We start from the raw sequence: 20,290 nt of genomic DNA, 5'->3' as shown, positions 1-20,290 counted from the left end.
CTGCATGAGGCTTTGGTCTGACTTATCAGTAGATGACGTGACCACTTTATGTGCTTAGGGCAGCATGAACACCAAATACGGCCCTGCCACTACCCTTGACTGTAGCGGCATGCGCATTTATGCCGCCCCCGTGCCAGCAGCCGGGCTGCTGCTCGGATCCGGATCCGCGGTGGTTCGAGGGGTCTCTGGACCCGAGGGGTCGTGCGGCCCCTCAATGAAAGGGGAGAATATTTACAGGGGGGAATGGAAAGTTTGTGATGCCACCCACGGTGTGTGGTAATGTGAGATACCACCGCTGCCGTCGGGGAGCCCGGTGACGATGGTGTGGTACCCTGATGTTTAACCCCTCTGTGGCACCCCAGGGTTGCCACAGTAACAACACAAAGGGTTAACTCCCCACACACAACACCAAGACCTCCTGGCCAGAAGGGGGAGACCAAGCTGCTTCCCTGTACATTCTGCTGGGGGGGAGGAAATGGTCAGGAGTAGTTTCAGTTTGGAAGTTCAGTGCAGAGCACTGAGGAGACAGGATCTCTGGAGGTTGGAAGCTGGCTTTAGCTCACCTCAGGATCCACTGACCAATTCCAGGCCTAGCTGAGGGTCTGAGGAAAGGAGACAGATTACACAGAGGAACATTCCTGGGAGACAGAGCATTGCAGAGCTCATCCCCAGTGGAGCACACAGAACGGATGCTGGATCCGAGACTGCAGGTTACATACTGCACAGTGAACACCAGAGAAGTGAGGATTCCACATTCTCTATCTGTACCACAGACACAAGCAACAAACGCAGAGTTCAGGAACATACAAGTAAGGACTCGAGTTGCCTGTCAGGTCGGTACCGAGGAGCACAGAGCCAGCTGCATAGTTCACACCGCAGCAGGGCCACAGACACACAGTGCAGGCAAGGAAGCCAAAACGGCCCGGCTGGGCGGGAGAAACCCTGAACCCCTCACAGACTCCGTGGACAGTACTCTGCTGAATAACATCATCAGTAAAAGACAAAGAAACTGCAAAACCGTGAGTCTGCCTGTTTATTGTGCTCGTGTCCTGCACTCCCCCCCATAGACTAACATACTGCCCCGGGGAAAAGGCTCTACCCGTGGGGAGCCGTCCCATCTCAAGCTGCCTTCCATCACCCCGGAGGTTCTGCAGCAGCGGTGGTCATCTCTGATCACATTCCACGGGTGGCGTCACGAACATAACCCCCCCCTTTTATTGTGGAACCAGGGAGCACGGACCGGGTCACGACACCGTGATCCCCTTTCCAGAAGCAACCCCTTGGCCCGGTTCTGGGTATCCCCTTAACCCCTGGCGACACAACTTTGGCGTCACGAACAGGATGCGGACTGGACCCGGCTGCAACCCGGGTGACGTGTGCCTGTAAAGACTTATTGCATCGCATAAAAGACTTGCACTGTGAATTGTTGCAACAAAGAACGGACTTTAAACTTTGCAAAGATACCTGGAAAAATCCAAAAACATCATTGGTAACATTTTCCAGGCGCCATCTTTAATCGCGCCATTAGCTGCTACGCGCGGGAGAACAGCGCGCCTAAACTAAGACTCCGCCCACCGCTTGCAGAGGAGGTGCGCTCGGTGCTGCGACCCGAACGAAAACGCAGAAAAGTGTCCCAGGCTTGCTGTCAAGAAGACTGGTGAAATTAACTAAGGGGGCGCAAAGATGTCGCAGCAGGGAGACGCTGTTGTACCCGGTGGTGCAGCGGCACCTATCATGCCGTTTCTGATGCCGTACACCCCGGGTGCAGTGTGGCTGCCGCAGTACTCAGGTGAGCCCAACACACTTAATGACTTTATCGGAAAGCTAAAAATCTACTACAGCATGTACCCCCTGACAGAAGCTCAGCGTGTTGGTATGCTTATGGGACAGTTAACTGGCAATGCCCAGCGGGAGGCTGCATCCTGGCCGGACGATGCAAAGGACACTGTAGAGCATATAATAGCTGGACTAAAAGCAGCTTTTGAATCCACTGCTGGCAGCCGGGCTAAAATGAGGTTCTTTGGATGCAAGCAAAAACCTAGAGAGAGCGCAAGAGACTTTGCCTTAAACTTGCAGGAGGCGCTCAGAGCACTTAAATTAGCAGAACCTGCCTTAGCCCCTGGAGCAGATAAGCTGCTGATAGACCAATTCCTGGATGGACTCTCATCCCCTTCCCACCGGGGACAACTGAGCATGATGGTGATCCAGGATCCAGGACTAACATTTGCCCAGCTAAAGGATAGAGCCATCCGCCTCCAGCAGGTGGAGGAGCCGCAGGATATAGACTCTGTTCAACACCTTACAGTGGCACCCCAGCAGCCAGTAGTGCCGGTGACATCGGCCATGTCAGCGGCTGTTGCTAACCACCTGGAGCCCATCACTAATGAGGCTCTCCATCAAAGGCTTGATGCCCTGACAGACACTGTTGCTTCCATGGCTAGAATCGTCCAGGAGCTGCGTGGATCCAAGTCTACACCCAAGATTGAGCTGGCGACCAGCAAGGAGGATGTCCCGTGGATGAGGCCTAGGAGATACCAAGCGACGAGAGGACGACCCAGCGACCGCTACCAGCCGGATGGACAGCCCATTTGCCGCCGTTGCAAGGAGCCAGGTCACTTTGCCCGTGAATGTGCTTTAAATGGGGATCCCCTGGGGAGGCGGGCCGCTCCTCAGGAATGAACTCTCAAGGTCCTTCACCCTGGCACGACAAGTATGTGGGGGGACGTCCAGTCATCCCCATCGTGCTGGATGGCATTCCGCTCAACGCCTTGCTGGACACTGGTTCCCAAATAACATCAATTCCGCATGTCCTTTATAAGAGGTACTGGGCTGATTCAGACGTTAGCAGTGGTCCATCTAATGTTGCATTGAATATATGGGCTAGCAATGGTGAATTAGTACCACAGGTTGGTTTCAGAGAAATGACCATTAAGATTGGGAGAGTAGAATTGCAGAATCAGGGTATTATCATTGTTGATGTTGACCGACGAGAACGTGAACCAACTATGCTGCTAGGAATGAATGTAATTGAAAATTGTTTTGCAGAGGTAATTACTGTCTTGCAGCAGATCGTCGAGACTGCCAAACCTGGGCAACAGAGACTCCTGCAGAAGGAAATTAAAGCCTTGATGCTGAAGCAGCAGGTAGAAGTGTCAGGAGGTGAAATTGGCAGTGCAAGGGTAAGTGACCCAATACCTATTGTAATTCCTCCCAAAACTGAAATGCTGGTCTGGTGTAGAGCCGCAATAGGCATCAGAGGGCGAGACTATCAGGCCCTGGTAGAACCCGTGTACTCAGACAGTAGGCCCACTGTACTGACGGCCAGAGGAATAGTTCAGGTACACAGGGGGAGAGTGCCAATACGCCTTCTAAATTGTGGGGAAGATGAGGTCACCCTACCAAAGTATGCTACCATGGCTAAGCTATATACGGTTAATAACAACGCCATCACCACCGTTGAGCCCTTGAAGCCGTCAAATCAGGCGGAGGACAATGGCTCAGAGGGAAAGCTGGAGGATTGGTGCCAAAAGCTACATGTAGGTACCGATTCTACACCCTCCCATCAAAAGCATGGAGTATACAGGGTAGTGAAAGAATATGAACAAATATTCAGCAAACACCCATTAGACTTTGGGCAGATCAAAGGGGTAGAGCACACTATACCCACAGGTAACCATCCACCCATAAAGGAGAGGTATAGACCAGTACCACCAGCTCACTACCAATGCGCCAAAGACATGCTCAAAGAAATTAAAGAAGCAGGGGTAATAAGAGACAGTTGTAGCCCCTGGGCAGCCCCACTAGTGCTAGTTAAGAAAAAAGATGGGACCATGAGGATGTGTGTAGACTACAGACGGATCAATCGCATTACACACAAGGATGCATACCCATTACCTAGGATAGAAGAGTCATTGGCTGCATTAAAATCCGCTACTTACTTTTCCACCCTAGATCTGACTAGTGGGTATTGGCAAGTTCCTGTGGCAGAGGCTGATAAGGAGAAGACAGCATTCACCACGCCGATGGGCCTCTGTGAGTTCAATTGTATGCCGTTTGGACTCTGCAACGCACCTGGAACCTTCCAGCGACTGATGGAGTGCTGCCTAGGACATAAGAACTTTGAAACTGTCCTCCTGTACCTGGATGATGTCATAGTCTACTCCAAGACCTATGAACAGCATCTACAAGACCTGGCAGAAGTGTTTGAAGCCTTATCCGGATACGGCATGAAAATCAAGCCATCCAAGTGTCACCTTCTAAAGCCAAGGGTACAGTACCTGGGACATGTCGTGAGCTCAGAAGGGGTAGCACCAGATCCTGAAAAAGTTACCGTGATCAGAGATTGGCCGAGACCCACCAGCGTGAAAGAGGTGAGGCAATTCCTGGGACTGGTGGGCTACTATAGAAGATTTATAAAAGGGTTCACGAAGCTAGCAGCTCCCCTACAAGACATCCTGGTAGGACAGTCAAAGAAGTCTGCAGCCCGAAATCCTCCTTTCCAGTGGAGTGATGAGAGAGAAGAGTCCTTTAAGAAGTTGAAGTGGGCACTGACAGGAGAAGAGATCCTGGCATATCCAGATTACCATCAACCCTTCATTTTGTACACGGATGCCAGCAACGTAGGACTGGGAGCAGTATTGTCTCAAAAGCAGGAAGGCAAGGAGAAAGTTATTGCCTTTGCAAGCAGGAAGCTCCGGCCTACAGAAAGAAACCCAGAGAATTACAGCTCCTTCAAGTTAGAACTACTGGCAGTAGTTTGGGCTGTAACAGAGCGTTTCAAACACTACCTGGCAGCTGCAGAATTTACCATCTTTACTGACAACAATCCGTTGACCCACCTGGATTCTGCAAAACTAGGTGCGCTGGAACAGCGATGGATAGCCCGACTGTCAAACTACAACTTTGTCATCAAGTACAGGGCAGGCCACAAGAATGGGAATGCAGATGCCTTATCCCGGATGCCACACTCGGGGGACGTGGAAGAGGAACCGGAGGGACTGGAAGAAATTGAGCTGCCGGCCTTTCACCATCCTAAGGTGGGACAGTATCAACCGAGTGTCTACCAAAAACAACAGCAGGCAACTCTGAACCCATTAGCACACCACGGATGGGCTGACACACAAGACAGCGATCCAGCTGTGAAGCTAGTGAAAGAACTGCTTACACAACAAGGTGCATACCCTAATCAGAATGCCCCAGCTGAGACACAACATCTCTGGAAAGAGAGAGGTAAATTGTTCCTGTACCAAGGGAAGCTCTGTAGAAGGCACACCAATCCAAAAACACATGAGTTGGTCTGGCAGATCATCGTGCCCAAGAGAGACGTCAAGATGGTTCTGGAAGCTTACCACGACGGTGCTGGTCATTTTGGTTGGAAAAAGTTGGAAGTGCTCTTAAGAGAAAGATTCTACTGGGTTGGCATGAGAAAATCAATTGAAGATTGGTGTAGAAAATGCGGACCGTGCAACCTCAGAAGAAAGGATCAACAGAACCAGAGAGCTCCAATCCAGTCCATAGTAACCAAGCAACCACTCGAGCTAGTCGCATTAGACCACGTCAAGTTGTCACCAAGCCGGTCCGGCTATGTCTATGCCTTAACCATCGTGGACCATTACTCACGCTTCTTAGTGGTGGTACCCGTGAAAGACCTTACAGCTAGAACAGCAGCTAAAGCATTCCAGACGTACTTTTGCAGACCCCATGGTTACCCAGAACAAGTCCTTGCAGATCAAGGTCCAGCTTTCGAATCACAGATTTTCCAAGAATTCTGCAACATGTATGGCTGTAAAAAGATCCGCACAACAGCATACCATCCCCAAACAAATGGCTTATGTGAGAAGATGAACCATATTGTGATTGACCTGTTGAAGACCTTACCAGAGTCAGAAAGAAATCAATGGCCAGAGAAATTGCCAGACTTAGTGGACTTGTACAATCATGTCCCGGTGAGTTCTACAAACTGCACCCCCGCTTACCTCATGCGTGCAAGGCCCGGTAAACTGCCAATTGATTTAGATATGGGAATTCTGAAGCCAGATGCGGAAGTTCAAGAATCCAATTGGGATACCCTACGTCAGCAGCAGTATCGCCAAGTACAAGAGTGCGTAGAGAAAAGTCTCCAACAAGCTAGGGGAAGACAGGAGAGAACCTTCAACCAGCATGCTCTAGCAACCCCATTGCAACCTGGTGACCAAGTTCTCAAGAGGAAACGGCGCACAAACAAATTGGATAATCAGTGGGAAACCACCCCATATACAGTCTTACCATCCAGTATGGATAATCCCAAAGTGTGTCTCATCAGTAAGGATGAAGGAAGGACATCAGCTGTCGTGTCAAGAGATCAACTCAAACCATGTCCTGAAACCCTGAAGACACCAGAAGTCACCTTACCCATACAGGTACAACCTGTCAAGGAGGAAGAAGATGTGTTCCATACAGTCTTAGGAGATTTTCCAAAAACATGGCCAAATTACTATGGAGCAGTAGTAGTCCCAATGATCGCCTTCCCTCAAGTGGCGGAACCAACATCAGAATCCATACCACAAGAAGTCCCAAGACATGAAGAACTGGAAGTTGAAACCGTAGAGGAAGAACAGATTCCTGGTCCCAGTGAGCTTGCCAGTCCTACAGTCAGTCCACCATCCTCACAAGTACCAGAAACACCAAATAGGTACACTTCCACTCACACCATTATGCTAAGTACACCCAGTACACCAGCAGTACGCAGGTCACAGCGTAGTACTCAGGGTCAGATACCAGCAAGATATAAAGACTAATGCGAAATTGCATATAAAATGTACATATGTTATAATGTTTATATGAAAAACCGTAACAGTTTAGTGTACAGAAAAGGTGAGAGAAGAGTGGTGTAAGGTGGCAGCACGGAGAGTTACAACTTGATCACATTGTTGGTGGCCCGAGGGCCGTGAGGTCTACTGCACTTACGACCAGAGTAGAGACACCTTTTAAGAAGTGTTTGTTGATTGAAATGTTTATTTAATTGCAACGTTAAGACCAAAAGCCCAGTACCTACAGAGACTATACGGTATGACCACTTACATATTCTTGAACATTTTGGACTCTTTTTGAACTTTAAGGTTTTTGTATTTTTTCCTTTTGAGACTCTGTATATATATATAATTGTTGTGATAACTTGTTTGTTTGTTTCACAGTCCCGGAGTACTGTTCTTCACTAAGGGGGAATGTGGCACCCCAGGGTTGCCACAGTAACAACACAAAGGGTTAACTCCCCACACACAACACCAAGACCTCCTGGCCAGAAGGGGGAGACCAAGCTGCTTCCCTGTACATTCTGCTGGGGGGGAGGAAATGGTCAGGAGTAGTTTCAGTTTGGAAGTTCAGTGCAGAGCACTGAGGAGACAGGATCTCTGGAGGTTGGAAGCTGGCTTTAGCTCACCTCAGGATCCACTGACCAATTCCAGGCCTAGCTGAGGGTCTGAGGAAAGGAGACAGATTACACAGAGGAACATTCCTGGGAGACAGAGCATTGCAGAGCTCATCCCCAGTGGAGCACACAGAACGGATGCTGGATCCGAGACTGCAGGTTACATACTGCACATTGAACACCAGAGAAGTGAGGATTCCACATTCTCTATCTGTACCACAGACACAAGCAACAAACGCAGAGTTCAGGAACATACAAGTAAGGACTCGAGTTGCCTGTCAGGTCGGTACCGAGGAGCACAGAGACAGCTGCATAGTTCACACCGCAGCAGGGCCACAGACACACAGTGCAGGCAAGGAAGCCAAAACGGCCCGGCTGGGCGGGAGAAACCCTGAACCCCTCACAGACTCCGTGGACAGTACTCTGCTGAATAACATCATCAGTAAAAGACAAAGAAACTGCAAAACCGTGAGTCTGCCTGTTTATTGTGCTCGTGTCCTGCACTCCCCCCCATAGACTAACATACTGCCCCGGGGAAAAGGCTCTACCCGTGGGGAGCCGTCCCATCTCAAGCTGCCTTCCATCACCCCGGAGGTTCTGCAGCAGCGGTGGTCATCTCTGATCACATTCCACGGGTGGCGTCACGAACATAACCCCCCCCTTTTATTGTGGAACCAGGGAGCACGGACCGGGTCACGACACCGTGATCCCCTTTCCAGAAGCAACCCCTTGGCCCGGTTCTGGGTATCCCCTTAACCCCTGGCGACACACCTCCGTGGGTAGGGGGTTTGTGTCCTGGGGCCCGTTGGATGGTGTAGTGCTTGGGTGCTGTAGGGAGTAGGAACAGGGGTTTTCAGTGTACTCACTCAGTCCAGGAAATAACAACAACGACAGCTTGTAAACCAGAATTCTGAGCATCACTGTAGCTTGTAGGGAGCATGCTTGGGTCCGTGCCCTTGGTGTTGCTGTTAGCCTGTGGCCCTGTCCTTGGAACCTCTGTCTCTGTTTGACCCGTGGGTATAAAACTCTTCGGGTCCCGCTCACCCGTATGGCTAATGGAGTGAGCTTGCTCTCAGGGTTCACGCGTAGGATTTCTTTGGACTTTATTGGGAAAGTCCTATCCCATCGGTGCGCTAGTACACCGATTTTGGAGCGGGTTGGGGACGAATCTTGAAGTTTTCACCCCCGTCGGGTAAATTACCGGAACACGTGAAGCTACTTTCTGGCCTGGGGTCCACGAAACCCGTCGTGCCCTGGCCCCTGCCCGGTAATAGCTCAAGGCTGCCGGCTGCCCTCCTCTGCTGTCCGTGCCCCCTGACACAATCCCCTGTGACTGGGGTTCCAGTCCCTACCAGACCCAGACCAACGTCTGCCACCTAGTACACAGGAGCTCTCCTCCGTGACCTCTCCCTCTCAGAGAGTCACTTCTCCTCCACCTCTCCTTTCAACTTCCCAAGCTCAACTTCACTTTCTTCACTTTCCTCTCACCAAGTCCCCCATGTTGGCGGCCCTATTCCCTTCAGGCCCCCCAATGGTGTGTCTGGTGGGTAAAGTGTGAAGTGTTCCTAGGATTTTGATTGGCTAAGCTGTTAGTGTGACGCCCTGGGCAAGCCAGGGGTCACAGGTCACAACACCACCACACCCTACACCCCAGTTAGGAACACCAAGGCTACCAAAATCCTTGTTGCCTTCCTCCAGGGGCTGATGTTTACACCAGTGGGTGGGCCAGGCGGTTGGCTCCGCCCACCGAGGAGTACACAGCCCTGGAGGCGGGAAAATCAGGCAGAACAGCTAGGGAAGTGAAGGAGTAAACAGTGAGAGTAGAGGCAGAGAAAAGGAACAGTTAAGCAAGCCTGAAGTTGGTCCGGGTGTGTGCCCCGGACAGTGACAGCAAGGTCAGCAGACGGCGGTGACAGTCTGCAGGGGGACTGCTCGGAGGTTGCTGGAAGGACCGCGGACGGGTGGTGGCCCGGCGGTCTGGAGCAGTATACGAAGAACAGTCAGCACCAGGGCAGGGGCCTTTCGGATCCCGGCAAGGCTAGGAGTCGCCATAATTTGCCAAATCCGTCAGTGAAGGGGACGTCTGTCTCCTAACAACCAAGTCCCGATTGAAGGCAACAGTCCAACCGTAACAGAGAGACACCGCCACCGCCAGGGCACCAGTTTCTCAGGGCCAGCGCCTGCGGGCAAAGTAGGGCTCCTCCGGCCCATATCCAAGCCGGGGAGCGTGTTATCGGTTGGAACCCATCGCAACCATTCTCAACTTAGGTGCAGGACAGAGGCACCGTCACCGTCACCTACTGGGGAAAGCAAGTGCAGCCGTCCGTGGGAACCGTCTTTCCAGCCGTGTGTTTTACCGAGAACTGTGTCATCGTCTCAGGCTGAGTGAGTACCACAGTGCCGCAAGGCACAGCGCTGCCCCCGCGTCCCTGCGCCCACCAAGCCCTGCATCTCCCACCTCATCACTGGGCCCCGGGATCACCAACCCCTACACACGGAGGGGCAACACAACAACTGGCTGCTCCATACCATCCCTCCCGGGATCCCCATACAGAGCAGCGGTGGTGTCAACAAATCACCACAACCGTGTGTGGCGTCACGGACAATAAACAATCCCCACACCCAAAAACCCCCTTTCACTCACGGGCGAGGAGCGCCGCTCGAGTCCCCGGGATCCGGCCCATCGCTCGAGCCACCGAGCAGCAGCAGGCCGCAGCAGCCGCGGCAGCCGGACCCGAGCATTGGGAGAGCGCGGCGTCCCCTCCTCCGCCCGCGACATTAGCAACACCAAAGAACCAGGACCCATAACCAACGAGGGTGGATACTGTGCAGAAGGGTAGATTGCACAATACCCTGTGACGACCTGATAGGCCAGAGCGTCACATTCGCCCTTGGTTAAACGTAGCTCATCCGCGAGCTACAGGACACCAGCGGTTTATTTTCGTTTTGCTTTTAAACTGGAAAAGGGACAATATAAAGATGAACACATTTTTATTAAAGGGTCCATCCCACTCAGGGGAGGCAATTCACTTAAACGTTACTAAAACTTTATTAAGAGTTCGTCGCCCAACCGTGGGACGTTACCGGTGTCCATGGTAACGGAGGCTCAACCTACTCTGTTGCAGCCCCTTCCTGCGACAGTCCAGTCCCAATGTCCTGGATTCCAATGACTGCAGAGATTCTTCCAAACAGAGACAATGGGAGCTTGTTCCAATTGAGCAGGAGCCTTTTTATTTCAGTAAATAAACTAGGATAGTTCCCCAGGTATGTCAAGGATATATTTTTCCATTTATAATTGTAGTTTTCCTGTAAGGAGGAAACTCGCCCCTGTGGAATATTAATAGGCAGGGCTATCATTTTGCTCAGGTTGACCCTATACCCTGACAGCCTTCCAAATTGTAGCAATAGGGAATGCAAATTCGGGAGGGTGGTATGTGGTTGGGACAAAATCAATAGGACATCATCCGCATATAAGGATAGCTTAAACTCCTTGTCTCTCACCATTACTCCGCGTATATTAGGGTCAATGCGAATAGCAGCAGCCAATGGCTCAATGCACATAACAAAGAGCAGGGGGGACAAAGGGCATCCCTGACGAGTGCCATTGTGTATCTGAAAGGGTTGAGATGCGGCATAAGGAAATTTGACCGATGCTGAGGGGCATGAATATAAACTTTTCAGGGCTGTAATAAATGCACCCGAGATTCCAAAATGACGCAATATTTCAAACATGAATGGCCACCCCAGACGGTCAAACGCCTACTCTGCATCCAAACTAAGAAGGACTTCACTCTCTGTCTTATTAACAACTTCTACTAAGTCAATAGTCTTCCTGGTGTTGTCCCCCCTTGCCTACATGGGACAAAACCCACCTGGTCTTTGTGTATTAGGTGAGGGAGCAGGACCGAAAGACATAGAGCCAGTAGTTTAGTAAAGATTTTCAAATCAGCATTAAGGAGTGCTATGGGCTTATAATTGGCACATTCCATAGCATCCTTCCCCGGTTTGGGTATGAGCGTAATATAAGAATGTAACATACTTGTAGGTATAGGGGAGCCCGTGAGGAAGCTATTAAATAATTTAACAAAATAGGGGGTGAGTCGATCCGCAAATGCCTTGTAGTAAAAATATGTCAGACCATCTGGACCCGGTGATTTTCCATTAGCAAGTAATTTAAGCACCTCTTCTACTTCTTCACGCGTGATTTCTTTATTCAGTGTATTTGCAGCACTCTGACTAAGAGTAGGCAACTTAAGGCCCCGTCACACTAAGCAACATCGCTAGCAACATCGCTGCTAACGAACAACTTTTGTGACGTTGCTAGCGATGTTGCTGTGTGTGACATCCAGCAACAACCTGGCCCCTGCTGTGAGGTCGTTGGTTGTTGCTGAATGTCCTGGGCCATTTTTTAGTTGTTGCTGTCCCGCTGTGAAGCACAGATCGCTGTGTGTGACAGCGAGACAGCAACAACTAAATGTGCAGGCAGCAGGAGCCGGCTTCTGTGGAGGCTGGTAACCACGGTAAACATCGGGTAACCAAGAAGCCCTGTCCTTGGTTACCCGATATTTACCTTAGTTACCAGCCTCCGCCGCTCTCCCTGTCAGTGCCGGCTCCTGCTCTGTGCACATTTAGCTGCAGGACACATCGGGTTAATTAACCCGATGTGTGCTGTAGCTAGGAGAGCAAGGAGCCAGTGCTAAGCAGTGTGCGCTGCTCCCTGCTCTGTGCACATTTAGCTGCAGCACACATCGGTAATTAACCCCATGTGTGCTGTAGCTAGGAGAGCAGGGAGCCAGCGCTAAGCGGTGTGCGCTGCTCCCTGCTCTGTGCACATGTAGCTGCAGCACACATCGGGTAATTAACCCGATGTGTGCTGTAACTAGGAGAGCAAGGAGCCAGCGCTTAGTGTGCGCTGCTCCCTGCTCTGTGCACATTTAGCTGCAGCACACATCGGGTAATTAACCCGATGTGTGCTGTACTAGGAGAGCAGGGAGCCAGCGCTCAGTGTGCGCTGCTCCCTGCTCTCTGCACGTGTAGCTGCGTGCGCTGGTAACCAAGGTAAATATCGGGTTGGTTACCAAGCGCAGCATCTTCCACGCGGCGCTGGGGGCTGGTCACTGGTTGTGGTGAGCTCACCAGCAACTCATGTAGCCACGCTCCAGCGATCCCTGCCAGGTCAGGTTGCTGGTGGGATCGCTGGAGCGTCGCAGTGTGACATCTCACCAGCAACATCCTAGCAACTTACCAGCGATCCCTATCGTTGTTGGGATCGCTGGTAAGTTGCTTAGTGTGACTGGACCTTTACACTGCTCAAGAAAGGAGTGGATTAGCTCCCTCTGCTTTCCTGGGTCTGTAGGAAGAGTGCTGGGCAAAGAATACAATCTTGACAATCCTGAAAAATCTTTGCAACTTTAGTGGGGTCATAGAAAATATTCCCCCCCGAATCTCTCAAGGCATAAACGGATGAGTTCCCCCTATCCTCTCTAAGTTGGCGAGCCAAAAAGGAGTGAGATTTATTTCCTTTGTCATAGTATTTATGCCTGCTATAAAGCAGTAATTTTTCTGTTATATTGACCTCTAGGTCCTTCAGTTGGGCACGAGTCTTTACTATACCTCTAAGAGTACATATTGATGGGTTAAGGGTCATCCTATTTTCTTTGTCTCTGAGACTTCTGAGGAGCTGATCTCTCTGATAAAGTCTATCTTTTTTGATACGGGAGCTTAATGCTATGCATTGCCCTCTAAAGACGGCCTTATGGGCTTCCCAAACCGTAGAAAAATTAGGCACTGACCCCTCGTTGTTCTTGAAGTATTCTATCAGTCCTGCTTCCAGTTTTTCTCTGTAGGGAGTTCTCTTGAGGAAGGACTCATTGAGCCTCCAGTGGCAGACTCTTGTGCGTGGTGTTGTCTGATCTAGAGTGAGAGTCATTGGCGCATGGTCTGACCACGTTATTGCACCAATATCCACATTGCTCGTCAATCTAAGGGCTTGAATGTTGCCAAAGAAGAAGTCGATCCTGGTGTGTGTACCACGAGGGGGAGAGTAGAAGGTAAAGGTTTTTTCTGAGGGATGTTTAACTCGCCACAAATCAAATAAGGCAAACCTACGGATCAGTCTTCGAAAGGCAGCTGTCAATTTACGCTGAGACGGGCTCAACAATTGATTGTTAATGGTCAACCTGTCTAAAGAGTCAGAGAAAATAGTGTTAAAATCTCCACCCACAATCCACGCTGAGGAGGGAAGGCGTGTGCGTTTGAGGAATACCCGGTTCAAAAAGAGGATCTGGGAGGTATTAGGGGCATAAATATTACACAAAATGATCGGAAGATCCTTATATGTCCCTTGTAGGATAAGGTACCTACCCTGTGGGTCTGCCAAGGAGGTCGTAACTTGAATGGGACAGGTCCTTGATATCAAAATAGCCACACCGCCTTTTTTCCTTTCCTGGGAAGCTAAAAAAATCGTGGGGTACAGATGTTTAGCAAAATTGCAGTTCCCATTGAGGTTCAAGTGCGTTTCTTGCAAGAAAACCACATCAGCTCGCTGGGTCCGCATCTCACCAAGCGCCATACGCCTCTTAATGTTTGAGTTTAAACCCTTAACATTTAATGTTAACATTTTAACCATATTTTAAGTTGTAGTAGTATAATGCAAAATTAGCATTACATACGAAGGATAACCGGGTATTGCCCATCTCACAACTGCCTAAAGGCCCATGCTGGATAGCTCTCAATGGGGTACAGAGGATTCCCTCACCACAATTAGGGTAGACACATAAGGAATGGGAAAAGACAATGACAAAACACATAACATATAGAGCATAACATTTACATGTCACAAATGTTACCGGAGAGGAGTGAAGCCATGGGCAAAAGCCTTTACCTCCGCCACCGTCCTCTCCGGCCAGGGTCAAAGAAGAAAAAATTGGCATAACGTAAAAAACTTTACCAATATCTAAACCCTAACCTCCTTTACCAACTCTTCCATAGGAGGAACTAGGGTAACTCTAACCCTTGAAGGGGGTTTGTAGCTATGGACACTCTGCTATCGCAGTCAGTATCGGAAGCTAGATTCAAAACATCTACAAGAGGGGAGTATTCAATTCTCACTGCCCTAGTAGCAAACCAATGCAAATTTTATGAGGAGTCATAACCAGATATATTAATATAAAAAAAAGAGAAGAAAAAAAAAAGTGAACAGCTACTTATGAAAGAAAGGACCAACAAAAGTCCCTGTAATACACAAGGGAGGGCATGAGGTACTGTAACATTTTTAACATTCTTCTCTGTACCTCTGCAAAAACCCTGAGCAACCTGGTAGCCGTTGCCCCTTGCGCCGACCCCCACCAGGGCCTCCTGGTGTCGACTACCAGTACTGCACCTCTCAAGGCCCTGATGGCCTTTTCCCTGGAACAAAGATTGGGAGAAAGATTCAACAAGGAGGGCGCAGCCTAATTAAAAATTTGTAAAACTTGCAGGTTCCGGTCCCCTTTTAATGCTGGTTACCTCCTGGGTACACTCTTGCAAAGTGCCCTGGCAAGCCACAGCAATGGCATATAGGCACCACTTCCATTGCATCCACGGAGATCTCCTCATCTGAAGTGGACTCTGCTTCCATTTCAATAATCTCCAATGCCAACTGTGCCTGTGACGACAGGATCATCCTGCGGCCGTTTCCTCCATAGCGTGGCACCCACACAGCTTCAGGGGTACTGGAACCTAAATCGCCATCTTCTATCACCTCCGGTTCCGAATCCACGGTAACCGGGTCAATTTGGTCAGATGCTTCAGACTGATCCTCTCTTTCAGAAATTGCGAGATCCGCTGCCGTTGGTGTGGGCAGCACCTCGGGGCCAGTCGCGGCGGAGGGTGGAGGCAATGGCGACTGAGTGCTGGCCTTGTGGTTGGGGCGGTTCAGATCCCACAGCCGCATTGGCCGGATTAGGGAAATCATCTGGGACTGGGTAACCGCTTACCGCTCCTCTCGTGGAACTTCGGTTTCACTTGCTCGCACTGCCGTGGCCATCCTCCGCGTCTCCATCCGCGGAGCGGCTCCGCGCTTCTCCGCCATCTTGACACCGCGTCTTCCAGGAATGTTGTTACACAGTCCTGGCGTCCCTGCTCCACTTCTGCTAGTAACACATTCTGGCCCACCCCCTCGGTCTTTTCGCAGCACTCTCTCGCTGACTGTGACCCTCTGGGAACTTCCGGTTCCGGCCTCACTGGGAAGACGAGAGGTGGGGCTTAGTCTTCGCATGCTTTCTCGGAGAACACAGGGTTTTGGCGTGAAAAAATGGCGGAAAATGACGGAATTGGCGGGAAACAGAATCTTGACTCGCGGTCTTTGGTTTTCAAGGTGTACGTTACCCAGGTAAGTGGGTCCTGCTCCTATCCTGTTAGTTCATATATAAATATAACACTGCACTCTCAATGGGCAAGAATGAATAAAGATATAACTCTTTTTCTCAATGCTAATAGATTTTTAATACAGAAGGCAAGATAGCAACAATTGAAAAACATGTGACACTTGCGATAATTTTGCGACAATAACGTTTCGGTCCTCCAGGACCTTGATCACATTAGTCGCTAAATTACTGTGAAGAAAAGTGTTTTTTGGGGGTTCCTTTAATGATTAACAGACAGTAGTCTCCTTACTCATAGGCAAATGTATAAAGACGTTCGTCCAGAAATTTTCTATCCTGTTAGTGACGCCAGAAATCGAGGTGTGCCGCCCCCATGCCAGCAGCCGGGCTGCTGCTCGGATCCGGATCTGCGGTGGCTCGAGGGGTCTCCGGACCCGGGGGTCTTGATGCCAGCCACGGTGTGTGGTAATGTGAGATACCACCGCTGCCGTCGGGGAGCCCGGTGACGATGGTGTGGCAGCCTGATGTTTACCCCTCCGTGGGTAGGGGGTTTGTGTCCCGGGGCCCATTGGATGGTGTAGTGCTTGGGTGCCGTAGGGAGTAGAAACATGGGTTTTCAGTGTACTCACTCAGTCCAGGAAATAACAACAACGACAGCTTGTAAACCAGAATTCTGAGCACCACTGCAGCTTGTAGGGAGCACGCTTGGGTCCGTGCCCTTGGTGTTGCTGTTAGCCTGTGGCCCTGTCCTTGGCATCTCTGTCTCTGTTGGACCCGTGGGTATAAAACTCTTTGGGTCCCACTCACCTGTATGGCTAACGGAGTGAGCTTGCTTTCAGGGTTCACGCGTAGGATTTTTTTGGACTGTATTGAGAAAGTCCTATCCCATCGGTGCATTAGTACCCCGATTTTGGAGCGGGTTGGGGATGAATCTTGAAGTCTTCACCCCTGTTGGGTAAATTACCGAAACGCGTGAAGCTACTTTCTGGCCTGGGGTCCACGTAACCCGTCATGCCCTGACCCCTTCCCGGTGATAGCTCAAAGCCACCAGCTGCCCTCCTCAGCTGTCCGTGCCCCCTGACACTATCCCCTGCGACAGGGGTTCCAGCTCCTACCAGGCCCAGACCAACGTCTGCCACCTAGTACACAGGAGCTCTCCTCCGTGACCTCTCCCTCTCAGAGAGTCACTTCTCTTCCACCTCTCCTTTCAACTTCCCAAGCTCAACTTCACTTTCTTCACTTTCCTCTCACCAAGCCCCCCATGTGGGCGGCCCTATTCCCTTCAGGCCCCCCTGGTGTGTCTGGTTGGTAAAGTGTGAAGTGTTCCTAGGATTTCGATTGGCTAAGCTGTTAGCAACACCAAAGAACCAGGACCCATAACCAAGGAGGGTGGATACTGTGAAGAAGGGCAGATTGCACAATACCCTGTGATGACCTGATAGGCCAGGGCGTCACACATGCATGCTGCAATTTTTTTTTCCTCAGACCACATGGTCAGAGAACAAAATCAGACATAAACACTGCCTCACTGGATAACATTTGTCCCAGTGTGATCCAATGTTTTGTTGGCTGGAACTTGGACTGAAAATACAGTTGTCTGCATGAGCTCTTAGGGTGGAACACAACATGGTTACCTGGTTTGGGGCCCCCCTGAGTTTTGTCCCACAAGCCGAAACCGTAGCTACACCTCTGGATGAAATGTCCTCTAGGATTGCACAGGAGTGATCAGCTGAAAAAAGCTCTGATGGCTGCGTCATGTAAACACTTGAAACGTAACTACAAAGCACATTGCCATTTAACAGCTGCTGCAGGGTGTCGCACAATTGTACCTATTATTGCCAGGTGCCAGGAGTCGGACCCCTACTGAACTCATAGTGGATGACCTATCTATGCAATGGATCATCAATATGGTGTGACTGGGCAGCCTCTATAACAAGATACTGAAAAATAGAGATGACTGGATCTATTTCTAGTACTTTATATAACACAACTGATAAATATGTGGAGCGATATATTGTATATGTACCTCAGATTTCCCAGAAAAGGAAGAGATGATGCTTAAATCCAGGCTTCTTGCAGAGTTTAGAGATCCTTGAGATCCTTCAGACTCACGACGTAATAAAAGTTTGTTGTTGTCTACGGCATCTAACAAAATAAATGCAACAGGTCATGACTTATTTGTGCTGATTATTATATGAGAAATTTACATTTATTTATTTATTTTTAACAAGACCAGGGGAAAAGCTGTTGATTGTGTATATTTTTCCGTTAGGTTCCTGTCTTATGGGTTACGAGAGCACACAGCATTGTTTAGACACCGTTGTCCCCAATTTGCTATAGAAAGACACTTCAGGAAGGTTGTGTTTTTATCACACAGCACAATGTCACAGATGTCACAAGTAGAGATGAGCGAACCGGTCCCGGTTCGGCTCGAGGCCGGTTCGCCGAACGGAGGTCCCGTTCGAGTTCGGCTCGTCGAACGTTCGACGAACCGAACTCGAACTGCATAGGAAACAATGGCAGGCAATCACAAACACAGAAAAACACCTAGAAAACACCCTCAAAGGTGTCCAAAAGGTGACAAACAACTCACAACACATGGGAAAGTGACAAGGACATATACTCATGCGAAAACAAAAGAGCTGGACAAGGAAAAAGAGGAGGACACACAGATATATGAGTATATGCAAGGAGACATCGATTCCATTATTGTGCAACTTGAGCCCTGCTCATTTTAGGCTTCCAATCTTGATAAATTGCCTGAGCTCGCCACGTACGCCTTGGGGATCTTGTCGTGTCCTGCAGCCAGCGTTCTCTCGGAACCTGTCTTCAGTGCTGCTGGGGGTCTGCTGGCAGATAAGCACACGTGTCTGTCCACTGACAATGTGGACATGGCTCTCAGAGGACTTTTCTTCCCCTGGGTCAGCCAGGGGACGTGAAAGGCACGCGTATTTTTGAGAGTGCTTCATGCAAAGCATCTTTTTCTTTTTCAAAAGGGGGGTCAACCGATGCCAGTCAAGTGGGGTGTGTGTGGCACAGTTAGTGTAAACGAGGGAGACTGTGGTTGGAGTCCCTTCGCTGTGTTTCTAAAAGAACCAAAATGAACAAATCATGGCTCTCAGAGGACTTTTCTTCCCCTGGGTCAGCCAGGGGACGGGAAAGGCACGCGTATTTTTGAGAGTGCTTCATGCAAAGCATCTTTTTCTTTTTCAAAAGGGGGCTCAACCGATGCCAGTCAAGTGGGGTGTGTGTGGCACAGTTAGTGTAAACGAGGGAGACTGTGGTTGGAGTCCCCTCGCTGTGTTTCTAAAAGAACCAAGATGAACAAGTCATGGCTCTCAGAGGACTTTTCTTCCCCTGGGTCAGCCAGGGGACGGGAAAGGCACGCATATTTTTGAGAGTGCTTCATGCAAAGCATCTTTTTCTTTTTCAAAAGGGGGCTCAACCGATGCCAGTCAAGTGGGGTGTGTGTGGCCCAATTAGTGGCAACGAGGGAGACTATGGTTGGAGTCCCCTCGCTGTGTTTCTAAAAGAACCAAGATGAACAAGTCATGGCTCTCAGAGGACTTTTCTTCCCCTGGGTCAGCCAGGGGATGAGAAAGGCACGCGTATTTTTGAGAGTGCTTCATGCAAAGCATCTTTTTCTTTTTCAAAAGGGGGGTCAACCGATGCCAGTCAAGTGGAGTGTGTGTGGCCCAATTAGTGGCAACGAGGGAGACTGTGGTTGGAGTCCCCTCGCTGTGTTTCTAAAAGAACCAAAATGAACAAATCATGGCTCTCAGAGGACTTTTCTTCCCCTGGGTCAGCCAGGGGACGGGAAAGGTACACGTATTTTTGAGAGTGCTTCATGCAAAGCATCTTTTTCTTTTTCAAAAGGGGGCTCAACCGATGCCAGTCAAGTGGGGTGTGTGTGGCACAGTTAGTGGCAATGAGGGAGACTGTGGTTGGAGTCCCCTCGCCGTGTTTCTAAAAGAACCAAAATGAACAAATCATGGCTCTCAGAGGACTTTTCTTCCCCTGGGTCAGCCAGGGGACGGGAAAGGCACGCGTATTTTTGAGAGTGCTTCATGCAAAGCATCTTTTTCTTTTTCAAAAGGGGGCTCAACCGATGCCAGTCAAGTGGGGTGTGTGTGGCACAGTTAGTGTAAACGAGGGAGACTGTGGTTGGAGTCCCCTCGCTGTGTCTCTAAAAGAACCAAGATGAACAAGTCATGGCTCTCAGAGGACTTTTCTTCCCCTGGGTCAGCCAGGGGACGGGAAAGGCACGCGTATTTTTGAGAGTGCTTCATGCAAAGCATCTTTTTCTTTTTCAAAAGGGGGCTCAACCGATGCCAGTCAAGTGGGGTGTGTGTGGCCCAATTAGTGGCAACGAGGGAGACTGTGGTTGGAGTCCCCTCGCTGTGTTTCTAAAAGAACCAAAATGAACAAATCATGGCTCTCAGAGGACTTTTCTTCCCCTGGGTCAGCCAGGGGACGGGAAAGGCACGCGTATTTTTGAGAGTGCTTCATGCAAAGCATCTTT

The 20,290-nt window shown here is 50.0% G+C and overlaps 1 protein-coding gene across 2 annotated transcripts in view; it reads right to left on the bottom strand.

Moving 5' to 3' along the window:
- RGS14 (regulator of G protein signaling 14) overlaps nucleotides 1–20,290 on the bottom strand; it is a 277,457-nt gene that overhangs the window by 111,723 nt on the left and 145,444 nt on the right. For both annotated transcript variants that reach the window (XM_075344512.1, XM_075344513.1), the window contains one exon: nucleotides 17,795–17,913. In XM_075344512.1, the coding sequence (XP_075200627.1) occupies nucleotides 17,795–17,913 (119 nt within the window). The remainder of the gene's footprint in view (nucleotides 1–17,794; nucleotides 17,914–20,290) is intronic.

The sequence above is a fragment of the Anomaloglossus baeobatrachus genome, chromosome 4 (genome assembly GCF_048569485.1).
Source record: "Anomaloglossus baeobatrachus isolate aAnoBae1 chromosome 4, aAnoBae1.hap1, whole genome shotgun sequence".
NCBI lineage: Eukaryota > Metazoa > Chordata > Amphibia > Anura > Aromobatidae > Anomaloglossus > Anomaloglossus baeobatrachus.
The sequence above is the reverse complement of the archived record's forward strand: the minus strand, read 5'-3'. Positions and strand labels throughout refer to the sequence as shown.